Consider the following 14,151-nt stretch of genomic DNA (forward strand, 5'->3'; position numbering starts at 1 on the left):
CAATTACATCAACCCTGCCATATTTTACTGGTCTTCTCTGTTTTGTTAACACTGGAGAGCTAAATAGCAGAGTTGTTGTCCTTTCATGGTATTTGGATTCAGAAAATAAAGAAATAGGAAAAATATAAAAATACACCACAAGTTATTTTATCTGATGCGCTAACAATTTGGCCAATTCACCATATAATAATAATAATAAGTGTTTCAACACAAGGCCAGTATTTTTGAGGGGAAGGGATTTATCAATTTCATCATTCCTACTTCTTGGCTGTTTTTTTTTTTTTTTTTCATTCCTTTGAAGCAATGAAAACAAAGTTGGTGTTGACAGGATTTGAACTCAGAATATAAAGCACAAGAACAAGTTCTGCAATGATGCCCAAATGATTTCATAAATCCACTGTTCTATAATAATAATTAAGCAGAGGAAGCTAGTTGATTACATCAACCCCCTCCTCCACCCTCCACCCAACACCCCCAGTAGTTGACTGGATATTTTGTACAACTCTGTAGGCAAGAGTATGGCTGTGTGTTAAGAAGTTTGCTTCCTAACCACATGTTTGTGGGTTCAATTCCATTGCAAAGTGCCTGGGCAGATTAATGCCTTATAACTGGATTTGGAAGATGGAAACTGAAAGAAACCTTGTGTGCGTGTATATATGTGAGTGTGTGTGTGTGTGTGTGTGTGTGTGTGTGTGTGTGTTTATGTTTGTGTCTTTATGTTGGTGTTTGCTCTCCACTATTACCACTTGACAATTGGTGTTGGTTCGTTTATGTCCCTATAATTAGGATTTTGGCAAAATGAGACCAATTGAATATATACCAGACCTTAAAAAAATAAAGTACTAAAGTTGATTTTTCCCACCTTATCCCCCTTCGAGGCAGTTCCCTAGCATGGCTGCAGTCTAATAACTAAAATCAGTAAATGACAAAAGATAAAAAATTAAAATATCAGATGGCATTATTCCTGACATTTTAAAGATTCTACTGATTCATTATTCTATAATAAAATTGTTTCTAATTTAAGTTCAAGACATTTGATTCCAAGAAAACATTTGACAGCAAGCCATACTCTTGGACAGAGAAGAACCTCAAATTCCACAGGGTCTGTCCAACGAGTACCAAATTCATCATGGAGAACATGAAGACCTCGAAGACCACCTTTAGTGTGTACCTCAGTATGATTGGTCATTAACATCAAGAATTATTCAACAATAAGAAACAATATATTCTAAGAGTTTTCACGATCCAGGGAAAAGAATGAAGGATACTATGTGGTGTCTTAACCTGCTGGAAGTGACAGCCAAACCTCCCTGAATTCATAAACTGCTGTGAGAGTTAAAAAAGATATGTTGGTTAATCCAGTGCAGGATGGATCCCTTTCACTAAGTACAAAGGCAGGATGGCCACAGGCTGGAGCGTCTTTGATTATTGATTTATTTAATAGATCAGAGCTGACCTGTGGCCAAATAATGACACCAAGAACAATAACAAATATATTGTAGAACAAAAAGAAAATATAATGGGAAATATTAAGTTTTGATATTTTCCCAAAGGTCATTAAAAATGTAACTGTAAAAAAAAATTTTAATATGGCAAATTGGAAATCGAAATTAATGCTGCAGAGATTGTACCATTTCAACATGGCACCAAATAACAACAAATAAAATTTTTTGTTATTTAATGATTTTTTTTCTGATAAGGAAATCATATTATCATTGATTATTTAATTATTTTTTTTACACGAGCCTTTTATTTTTAATTTTTGTTCATTTATGTATTTATTTATTAGCTGTTTATTTATTTATATATTTATTTATTGTGTAAGCTTAAAGGTTAATATATAGAGTTAATTCCGGTAAGCCTCAAAGGAATGTTCATCATCAATGATGTTTGTTGTTATCTAAACTCAAAACTGCCACTTCTTCTTTCAGCTAATGTGGTCATTGGACCAGCAAGAAATAGCAACTAAATCTCCCTCATGTCACATTCTACTGTCCTAAATTGAAGAGATTTGCAATAATGTATAAAACTAAAAATATCAAAAGGAAAGATGATCGCAGCTAGAATGCTTTTGATCATAGCTTTGATTAATCAGAGTTGACCTGGGATTACACTTTAACAATAACAGTTATACAATAACCACAAAAACCATGATTCTCAAATAATCTCAATGACTTTGTTGTCTGTTATAAACTGTCTTTCATTCCGCCTCTGTGCATCTGGAAAGTTCCTTTTTCTGAAACAAGCCTAGTGAAGGTTGTATATGTATGTATATATATATATATATATATATATATATACATAAAGTTACAAACACACACTCACACCTGCAGTGGGACTGAACCCGGAACCATGTGGTTGGTAAGCAAGCTACTTACTACACAGCCACTCCTGCGCTTATACTATGTAAACCATCATGCTTTTATTTCACTTCATACTGCAACAGTGATTACACTTTGAATAAAACTGCATAGACTCATAAGTAGATGAACAAACTGGATGCAAATGTGAACCACATTGTGAGATATCTATGCAACAGATACGTTTGCTAGACAGTTTTAAATTGACCCCTTAACTTTCAAACTGGCCACATCAGGCCAAAATGTTCGACCTGTTTTATGTTGAAACTGGCCCAATTTTGCCTCTCACCTTAACCCTACAATGTCATTCTAAAACTAAACAATCATATCAGCAAAATCTCTAAACTACAAGATAATGCATGATTAATTTCAAAACAATATAAATAACCAAACATTACGTTTGACAGAATAACCTGTTTACTAAGGGGTTTAAATATGTTGTAATAATGATTTCAAATTTTTGCCGCAAAGCAGCTTGGGGGTGGGGGGATTAAGTTGATTGCATCAACCCCAGTACATAACTGGTACTTATTTAATCGACCATGAAAGGATGAAAGGCAAAGCCGACCTCGGCAGAATTTTAATTCAGAATGTAGCGATGGGTGAAATATTGCTAGGCATGCTAATTATTCTGCCAGTTCTCCGCTTTATAATTGATTGTAATAATAAAAACTATGTAGATATATCATTCTCTAGTCCCCCGCCACCATCTGGCTCCTGTGCCGGTGGCATATAAAAAGCAGTATCTGAGCGTGGTCGATGCCAGTGCTGCCTGATTGGCTCTTGTGTTGGTGACATGTAAAAAGCACCCACAACACTCTCGGACTGGTTGGTGTTAGGAAGGGCATCCAACTGTAGAAACATTGCCAGATCAGATTGGAGCCTGGTGCAGCCCACTGGCTTGCCAGTCCTCATTCAAATCATACAACCCATGCCAACATGGAAAACGGATGTTAAACAATGATGATGATGATGACGTATTGTTTATCTTTTATATTTTGCTTGTTTCAGTCATTGGACTGAGGTCATGCTGGGGCACCAACTCAAAAGGTTTAGTCAAACAAATTGAACCCCCATACTTACTTTTATTTTAGTCTAGCACTGCCGAACCACTGAGCTGCAAGGACATAAAGGAACTACCACTAACAGCCAAGTAATGGTGAGAGACAAATGCAAAAACAAACACACACACACCATGTATGCATATATATATGATAAATTTTACACACTCATTCATACACATATATATGGCTAGCAATTTCCAATACAACCAAATATCCTCTTTCACTCACTCACTTTCTATAACTCTTAATCTTATTTCTTTATTGCCCACGAGGGGCTAAAAGGACAAACAAATGGATTAAGTCGATTATATCGACCCCAGTGCATAACTGGTATTTAATTTATCTACCCCGAAAGGATGAAAAGCAAAGTCGACGTAAAGACAGACGAAATACCGCTAAGCATTTCGCCTGGTGCGCTAACGTTTCTGCCAGCTCGCCGCCTTAAACTGTCTATAACTCTCTATCTATCTGTTTCATTCTTACTCTTTCTATGAAATTGATGCTAACTAAGAAAAATGCAAAACTCAATACTGCTTGGCACTAACATTATTGCTAAGGTTGCTATCAGAAAACAAAAAGAGCTAGAACAGAGCTTGCAATAATCCAAATCAACACTAAGAATTTCACCAATGTACCAGCCATAGAGGGGAACTTTATTTATCAATGAAAAACAAAACTGACCTGAACAGAATTTGAACTCAGAGTACACAGAGGGTGGTGAAACAAATATTGCAAGACATCCTCTCAAATTCTCCAGCAATTTCATGAATACAAAGCCAAGACAAAACTAATCTCTTTTCATCTTTTTCAGAGTTGATAAAATAAACACCAGTGGAGTACTTGGTTCAATGTAATTGATTAGCACTATTCCCCAAAATTTCAATAGAAAAGATTATTATTAACGTAGTGAGCTGGCAAAATTACTGGCATTGGACAAAATGCTAAGCAACTTTGAATTGCATTGAATTCAACTTTGCTTTTCATTCTTTCAAGCTTGATAAATAAATAAAAAGTTACCAATCAAGTACCAAGATAGAAATAATCAACTTAAACCTCTTCCTTCAAAATCATTGGTCGTGTGCCAAAGCTTGAAATAATCATTAATTTTAAGGTGGCAAACTAGCAGAATCATTACCATACTATAGGCGCAGGAGTGGCTGTGTGGTAAGTAGCTTGCTTACCAACCACATGGTTCCGGGTTCAGTCCCACTGCATGGCACCTTGGGCAAGTGTCTTCTACTATAGCCTCGGGCCGACCAAAGCCTTGTGAGTGGATTTGGTAGAGAGAAGCTGAAAGAAGCCCATCGTATATATGTATATATATATATGTGTGTGTATGTGTTTGTGTGTCTGTGTTTGTCCCCCCAACATCGCTTGACAACCGATGTTGGTGTGTTTACGTCCCAGTAACTTAGCGGTTCAGCAAAAGAGACCGATAGAATAAGTACTAGGCTTCCAAAGAATAAGTCCTGGGGTCGATTTACTCAACTAAAGGCGGTGCTCCAGCATGGCCGCAGTCAAATGACTGAAACAAGTAAAAGAGTAAAAGAGTATACTAGACAAAATGCTACACAGCAGTTCTTCCAGTTCTTTACATTCTGAGTTCAAATACAGCCAAGCCCAACTTTGTGTTTCATTTTTCTGGAGTGAATAAAACAAGTACCAGTTGAGCATTTGGGTCAATGTAATTGACATTCTTTTTCTCTCTCAAAAGAGCTGGTCTTCTACCAAAAATTAGAAAGGATTATTATTATTATTAAGGTGGAGTACCAGCAGAATTGTTACAATGTCAGACAATATCTTTAGCAGATTTTCTTCTGGATCTTTGTGTTCTAAGTTTAAATTCTGCCATAGTTATTTATATTTTCATCCTTTCTTTAATCTTCTTTATAACTTAATCCTTTAATATATCTTTTATTTTTTACTTGTTTCAGTCATTAGTGCTGGAGCACTGCTTTGAAGAATTTTCAATCAAATAAATCGACCCTAATACTTTTTTTAGCTTTTCTTTCTTTTTTTTTTTCTCTTGGTACTTATTCTATTGGTTTATTTTGTCAAACTTCCAAACTGCTAAGTTACGTAGACATAAACACACCAACACCAGTTATCAAGCAGTGGCAGGGGACAAACACAGATACAAAGACATACACACATACAGATATATAAAGGGCTTCTTTCAGTTTCCACCTACCAAATCCACTCACAAGGCTTTGGTCAACCTGAAGCTATTATATTAGAAGACACTTGTCAATGTGCCACGCAGTGGGACTGAACCCAGAACCATGTGGTTAAAAAGCAAACTTCTTACCACCTAGCCACACTTGCATCCATATAAGTTATAAAAAAAGTATATATTTCTATACTGTAAAATATAAAACCTAATTCTAAAATCTGTATGTTCTACTAAGCTTTAAATGTGTATATTGCAGTAAACTGTTTTAGAAACAGTTTATTAGTCTAAGCAACAGAAGCAGTGTATGTAAAAATCAAGAAGTGTTTGTTTGTTGATGCCTCTGTTGTTGTTGTTGTTGGCACTCCGTCGCTTACAACGTCGAAGGTTCCAGTTGATCCGATCAACGGAACAGCCTGCTTGTGAAATTAACATGCAAGTGGCTGAGCACTTCACAGACACGTGTACCCTTAACGTAGTTCTCGGGGATATTCAGCGTGACACAGTGGGACAAGGCTGACCCTTTGAATTACAGGCACAACAGAAACAGGAAGTAAGAGTGAGAGAAAGTTGTGGTGAAAGAGTACAGCAGGGTTCGCCACCATCCCCTGCCGGAGCCTTGAAGGGCTTTTAGGTGCTTTCGCTCAATAAACACACACAACGCCTGGTCTGGGAATCGAAACCGCGATCTGCCAACTGTGAGTCCGCTGCCCTAACCACTGGGCCATTGCGCCTCTGTAACTTAATAGTTTGGTAAAATAGACAAATAGAATAGATAAGAGACTACAAAAAAGAAAAAAAAAGAAAAATACTTAAGGACTAAGGTTGAGTTATTTGACTAAAAATTCTTCAAGGTGGTGCCAAAGCATGGCCTCAGTCTAATGACTGAAACAAGTAAAAGATGAAAAAACATTAAGGAATTAAGTTGTAAGGAAGATTACACACACACATACACACACACAGTGTTCAGGCTAAACTTCATGATTTTTTTCATGTCCTCTTGTTTTTTGTTTTTTTCTCAAGAACAGCTTGATGCATTGGTGAACAGCCAATGGTATTGGAGAGCATAAGGATTAAAGATGTAGATGGGAAAAATTTAGCTGCAATGTTGATATCACCTTCTCATTCTTCGATTGAAATTACAAAGAAAACAGGACAAAACTGGATCCCTTTGGTCTCGTTTAGAAGGTGATTATCCATGACTATGAAGATGGGATGCACTTATATTGATGCAGTTACACAGATACACACACACATTCGTGAATACACAATCATGTATATTTATATGGATCAATTTTCTCTATCTATGTAGGTACTGAATATTAATGAACTTTCAAAGACTTGCAGTAGAAGTGTTTGAAATGTTGTCACTGACAATGGCAAAGTTGAGTTATGAGAATGTTTGATATCTCATGAAATGAATTTAAAGTGAATTTGATAGCTTTATGCGATATTAAGTGTGGCTAGTGTGTGAGTATACATATATATGTATGTGTGTGTTTGTGTGTGTATCGGTTTCAGATTTTGACACAAAGCCAGGATTTCAGCCAGGATTGATCTCAGTGCTCAACTGGTACTTCTTTTACAACCCTGAAAGGCAAAGTCAGTCTCAGCAGAATTCAGAATACGTAAAATACACCATTTCGAGCATGGCCATTGCCAGTAAGACATTCGAGCAAGATTGTTGCCAGTGCTGATGGACTGGCTCCAGTGCAGGTGGCACGTAAAATACACCATTTCGAGCGTGGCCATCACAAGTACCTGCCTGACTGGCCCTCATGCCGGTGGTACGTAAAAGCACCCACTACACTCTTGGAGTGGTTGGCGTTAGGAAGGGCATCCAGCTGTGGAAACACTGCCTAATCAGATTGCTGCCTGGTGTCGCCTCCAGGTCCAGCAGTCCTCAGTCAAATTGTCCAACCCATGCTAGCATGGAAAGCGGACGTTAAACGACGATGATGATGATGAAGATGGATGAAATGTCCAATGTCCAAACAATCCTGCCAGCTTGCTTTATACACACACACACACACATACACACACACACACAGGGTGTTCAGGCTAAATTTGATGGTGTTTTTCATGTCTCTGTTTATTATTTTTTTTGTTTTTCAAGAACAGTTTGATGCATTTGTGAACAGTCAATGGCATTGGAGAGCATAAATACAAAAAGTTGTAGTCGGGAAAAAGCTAGTTGACATGGAGGACTGAAATCCATCTGAATATTAGGAAAGAGTTACCTGTATCATGATGAGTCATGCCAGGTGTCAAAATGCCAACATCATGACTGCTACTGAATGTTCTGTGAACACTGTAAAACCTGTAAGTTGGGATAAGGACATCATGTAAACCAGCTGTGATGGTTTTTGGATGTGTTTCAAGTGAGGGTGACATCAGGCCATCCCACATCTCTGAACAGGGCCTTAGGATCAACTCAGACAGCTATGTAAAGCTGCTGGAGATGATAGTCAGACCCTTGCTACAGCTGCTGGACAGCCACGTGTGGTAACATGACTGGTTCTTTGCCATACCTCCAAGAGTCAAATGTGGTTGTAAGAGACTTTCTATGACTTCACCCCAGGTCCAATTTCTGGCATCCTAATTCCCTCAGTTGTCATCCAATGGATTACAATGTGTAAAATGTGTTTGAAAAAAAAAACACCAACCACTCTACTTCCAACACCAAAACCAAGCAGGTGGCCAAGATCAACGAGGTGTTTGAAGATCTTCGATGAGTTCATGAACATTGATTCTTTTCCCTAAAACTATATATATATATATATGCACACAGACACAGATGTATGTATCTTAACCTTGCCCCTATATATTATTGTAACTGAAATGAGGGAGCCTCTACACCAGCAGTTCACAACTGTGGCTTCCAAGGATGCATATGGCCCTCAACGGTCTTCCCTCTATAAATGAAATTAATTTTTCTTTGATTTTTTTTTTTGCTTTATTTCTTATGTGTGGCCTCCTAAAAAAATTAATTCAGGTTTTGGATATGGCCCAAATATTAAAAAGATTGAGAACAACCATTGCTCCGCGCAGTTTCTTAGTCAGCAAGAAATACCAGCCAATTCCCAATATATACATGCAAGCCCTTTACTCAGAAAATAATGCCCTACTATCTAAAGATGGGGAAAAAATGAAAGATACTTGAATAGTCTAATAAAAAAATTACAAGGTCAGGACTGAAAAACCTTTACTTGTAGGTTCATTCAACCAGAACTGAACAACAATAACATCTTTAACAATTTAGCATTTGCGGAAATGTCCTACACATTCTATGTTCAAACTGGCTAGATCCAGCCCTTCCCGCATTCCCTACAATACCTTTGTGGGAATAAATAATCATATTATTAAAACCTCAAGGCTATGATTTATTCAAAACAATGTGAATAAATAAGTATTACATTTGGCAGAATAATCTGAATGCTAAAGGGTTAAGGCAGCCATATCCAGCTGAAATATTCTGCCTGTTCTATATTCAAGTCAGCCAGATCTGGTTTTTCATACCTACCCTACAATGTCACCAAAGTCATTCTAGAACTAAACAAACATATCATTGAAATCTCACAGTTACGAGATTATGCATGATTAATTCGAAACAAGGTGAATGAATAAACATTACATTTGACAAGAGGACTAATCTGAGGATTAAGGGAGTTAAAACAGAAATAATAATAATCTCATGGCTTATTTCAAGACTGTACACATCTAATGTGCACTTTTAACCCTTTAGCACTTAAACCAGTCATATCCAGCCCAAATATCCTATTTGTTTTATGTTAAAACTGACAGGATCTGGCCTCTCATATTTACCCAGTAATATCATTCTAGAAATAAACAATCACATCGTTGAAATCTCAAAGCTATGAGATAATGCATGATTAATTTTAAATGATGTGAATAATAAATAAGCATTACATTTGGCAGAGAGTAATCTGAATGCTCAAGGATTAACATTTTATCTCACAACATTTCTGTTCTTTCTTGTGTTTTTCAACTAAAAACTATCAACAGTATCCTTGTTGATGCAATTATTCTTTTAGTAATCCCATCTTTAAATTCCTCTTGGAGGTTACAGTCAAAAGAGCCCAATGCAGAGTGATTTGTGGTCCTGAAGCACCTTTATCATTCTCTGCAGGGGGTACTTCCTACTCATTTGTTGATATCTTATCTTTTATTTGTTGCAGTCATTAGACTGTGGCCATGAAGAAGTTTTAGTCAAATGAAATGACCCCAGAACTTATTTTTTCTTTAAGCCTGGTACTTATTCAATCGGACTTTTTTTGCTGAACCAGGAACATAAACACACCAACAATGGTCGTGAAGTGGTGGTGGGAACAAGCACAGACACAAAGACACACACACACACACATATATATATATACACACACACACACACGACAGGTTTTTTTTAGTTTCTGTCAACCAAATCCACTCACAAGGTGTTGGTCGGTACAAGGCTATTTTAGAAGACACTTGCCTAAGGTGCTCTGAAGTGGAATTGATCTCAGAACCATATGGTTGGGAAGCAAGCTTCTTACCACACAGCCATACCTTCTTTGTATTGTATCAATTATTTCATGTTTTTTATGTTGCATTATTAATCTGTATTTTGTTTTTAACCATACCATTTACTGTATTGGTGTGTGTGCGTATGTATGTATATATATATATATATATATATATATATATATATATATATACACACATACATACATACATATATATATATATACACATACACACACATATATATAGTCTTTTATTTGTTTCAGTCATTTGACTGCGGCCATGCTGAAAATCAAACTGTCTAAAGTATTGAATTTTCCACACGCCAAACAAGTTCACTGTACTCTTTGTCATCCTCATCATCGATTTAATATCAACTTTACCATGCCTACATAGGTTGTATGGAGCTTACTGAAGCAATTCTCTACAGATTGTAGCCTTTCCTGTTGCCAACTCTTAGCTGTTTCCAAGTAAGGCAATATTTTCCCCCATGGCCTCAATGTTTACACAGAATATTGGAAATGAATGACAATCATTTCCAACAATCAAATGATCAAGATTGGGACACACACACACAGAGTGTGTGTGTGTGTGTGTGTGTGTGTGTGTGTGTGTGTGTGTGTGTGTGTGTACACACACAAATGATCACAATAAGCTACTTTCAGTTTTTGTCAGCAAAACCCACTCAAAAGTCTTAGGTCAGTCCATGGCTATAGTAGATGGCCTGCAGTGAGACTGAACCTGAAACTATTTGGTTAGGAAGCAAACTTTTCAACCACACATCCATGCTGCTTATATGTTTTCTTCTTCGTTTCCCTTTCAGACCTGCTGTACTCAGATCAGTGTCCATTCTTGACCGGTTCTAGTAACACCAGTTTTTCCTATCAGAAGAAGCTATTGTTTATTCTTCAAGATAGATATTCTGCAAGTGGTTCACTCAACAATACTTCTCACAGACTAATGTAGCTGATCTGAGAGAGAGAGAGAGAGAGAGAGAGGGGGGGAAATGAGAGAGAACCTCCATAAAGATTGCTCATAGAGCAATTTGAACTCAAAGTGCAGAGAACCAGGTCAAATCACATGAAATTCTATCCTTCACCATTACAACTCTACTATTTTACTTGTTTTGCATGTATTTATGTATGTATCACCTGACTGGCTCCCATGCTGGTGGCACGTAAAAAGTACCCACTACACTCTCAAAGTGGCTGGCATTAGGAAGGGCATCCAGCTATAAAAACTTTGTCAGATCAGATTGGAGCCTGGTGCAGCTGCTGGCTTTCCAGACCTCAGTCAAACCATCCAACCCATGCCAGCATGGAAAACAGACGTTAAACAATGATGATGATGATTCTTTTATTCTTAAAGAACATTACCTTAAAGGGTTCTTTTTTAGTCAAAGAAATCAACCCTTGGACTCATTCTTTGTAAGTCTAGTACTTATTCTATTGCTCTCCTTTGCCAAACAGCCAAGTTATGGGTACATAACTTCACTAACATTGGTAGTCAAGTGATCAACGTGGGGACAATCACAGACATACACACACATACATACATATATATGTATATATAAATATATATACACAATGGGATTCTTTCAGTTTCCATCTACCAAACCTGCTTACAAGGCTTTGGTCAGACTGAGGCTACAGTATAAGACACTTTCCGAAGGTGCCATGCAGTGGGACTGAATCTGGAACCATGAGGCAAGGAAGCAAGCTTCTTACCTCACAGCCATGCCTGCACCAGTGTATATATATATATATATATATATATATATATATATACAAACATATTGTGTGTATGTGTGTGTGTATACACGTGTGTGTGCTTGCAGAACCATGTTTGTAACAATTTGTATAAACATTATGTATTTTATGCAGCTGGCCCATGCGGTCAATAAAGTAACTATTATTTTTTTTATAGTAGAGACAAAGACAGAACGTATGGTATGGAGTAGAGAGAATGGGTTTCTTTCAGTCTCTGTCAACTAAATCTACTCACAAGGCTTTTGGTCAGTCTATGGCTGACCAATAGTAGAAAACACTTGCCCAAAATGCTACTCAGTGGTACTGAACCTGAAACCATGTGGTTGGGAAGTAAATTTCTCAACAACATGTCCGCACACATATGTATATTGTTACCTTTTCAGTCACTGCTGTATTCAGATCAACATCCATTCTTGAATGGTTCCAGTAACATATCAGTTTTAATATATATACAATATCATGCATTCTTACTTTATCCTCTTAATATAAATCTACATACAGCCTCATAAAACAAATCAATAATAATAATAATAATAATAATAATAATGATAATAATAAGCAGTTATTTTTATTGCCACAACGGTGACAGATGAGGGAGATAATACAACAACTTACAAAAATTTATATCAAAATCGAATGAAATGCAATGAAAAAGTATGGTACATAATACAGTTTACAAAATATGATAATGTTGCATGACAAAGGGTGCCACATAGACCAAGAGAAAGGACCATAAAGGTTCAAGATTACCCAGACTTTGAAGGATAGACACTCTTTCTCCTAGTCATTATTTCAAAGCAAACAATGCAAAAGAGTGTACTCATTAACTCCAGCTATATTTGCATTCCTCATTCAACACTCAAAACACTGACCTCTCTATATGTATCTCTCAAGGCATTTTCATACAGCATTTGTTAACCCAGTACATGCTCATTAACCTTGAACATCATTGTTAACTCTGAATGTTTCTAACCCTTTAGCATTTAAACTAGCCATAATAACTGGCCCAAATAATTTTGCTGGTTTCATATTTCAAATCAATCAATTCTGGACATTCACACCTACCTGACAATAATATCATTCTAAAAATATACCATCACATTATTGAAATCTCGATGCTACGAGATAACAAGTGATTAATTCAAGACAATGTGAATAAATAAGCATTACAATTGCTAGAATAATCTGAGTGCTAAAGGGCTAAGCAAGGCTCATGGGAACATTTTTCTTAAGTTGAACACTTTAGGTTAACGTTGAACATTTTCATTAACTGTGAACATCCTTGTAAATAGTGAACATATCTATGCATGTTTACTAAGATGTACCATGAATATGTAATAAAAGTAGTAGCATATTTATTTTATTATCATCATCATCATTATTATTATTATTATTATTATTATTATTACTACATTTTTATTCATTCATTTTTTAATGATTTTTTTTTCCTCTTGTTCAAGTTGATGTTGCTGCAGAGGTTGTTGCTACACTTTGCAATAGTTGTTGCTACTCTTTAAATTCGGGTTGTTGTGATTGCGATTTTTACCTTTTCTTTTTTTTTGTTTTGTTTTGTTTTTGTTATGTTCTACCTGTTTTAGCTGCTATTGATATTGTTATTTGTACAAATTGTTGTTGTTGTTGTTCTAGCTTTTATCATTTGTTAATATTGCAGTTATGATGTAACAAACAGCAACAACAACAAAACTGCAAAATATTGATTTCTAGAGGGATGTAAATATTGAGGAGGCAGGGGGGGGGGAGAGGAAAGAAAAGAGTATTTTGGATAACCACCACCATCACCCCACCACCACAACACACACACACTAGAACAGTACTTGATTGTACTTAATAGTAACAACCCTGGAAGGAAAAAAGGAAAAGCCAACTTTAGCAGATTTTGAACTCAAACTCTGGCAGTTTAATCGGCTGCCATAAAGTATTAATGCTTATTATTATTTTTTTTTTTACTAAATAATGACAATAAAAATAATAATTTCTTACATTGGTACAAGATCAGAAATTTGAGTGGAAGGCAGCAGATAAATTATCAACCTCCAAAACCTCATATTTTTGACCAGTAACATATTTTATTTACCCAAAAAGATGAAAAATAGGGCTGGTTGACCTTAAAGGGGTTAGAAGTTAACTGCAAAGAAAAACAAAAGGCTCATAAAAATATTACAAGGGTATTATCTACTGCTCCAATGATTCTATCACCTAATTTTAATAATAACGATAATAATAATAATAATAATAATAATAATAAT

The 14,151-nt window shown here is 36.2% G+C and overlaps 1 protein-coding gene across 1 annotated transcript in view; it reads left to right on the plus strand.

Moving 5' to 3' along the window:
- Positions 1-14,151, plus strand: part of LOC128249583 (probable serine/threonine-protein kinase clkA) — a gene marked incomplete at both ends in the record, with an annotated part of 265,810 nt that overhangs the window by 157,161 nt on the left and 94,498 nt on the right. The window contains 1 exon segment of the mRNA XM_052973504.1: positions 173-199. Within this exon segment, the coding sequence (XP_052829464.1) occupies positions 173-199 (27 nt within the window).

This window comes from Octopus bimaculoides, chromosome 16 (assembly GCF_001194135.2).
Source record: "Octopus bimaculoides isolate UCB-OBI-ISO-001 chromosome 16, ASM119413v2, whole genome shotgun sequence".
Classification (NCBI taxonomy): Eukaryota; Metazoa; Mollusca; class Cephalopoda; order Octopoda; family Octopodidae; genus Octopus; species Octopus bimaculoides.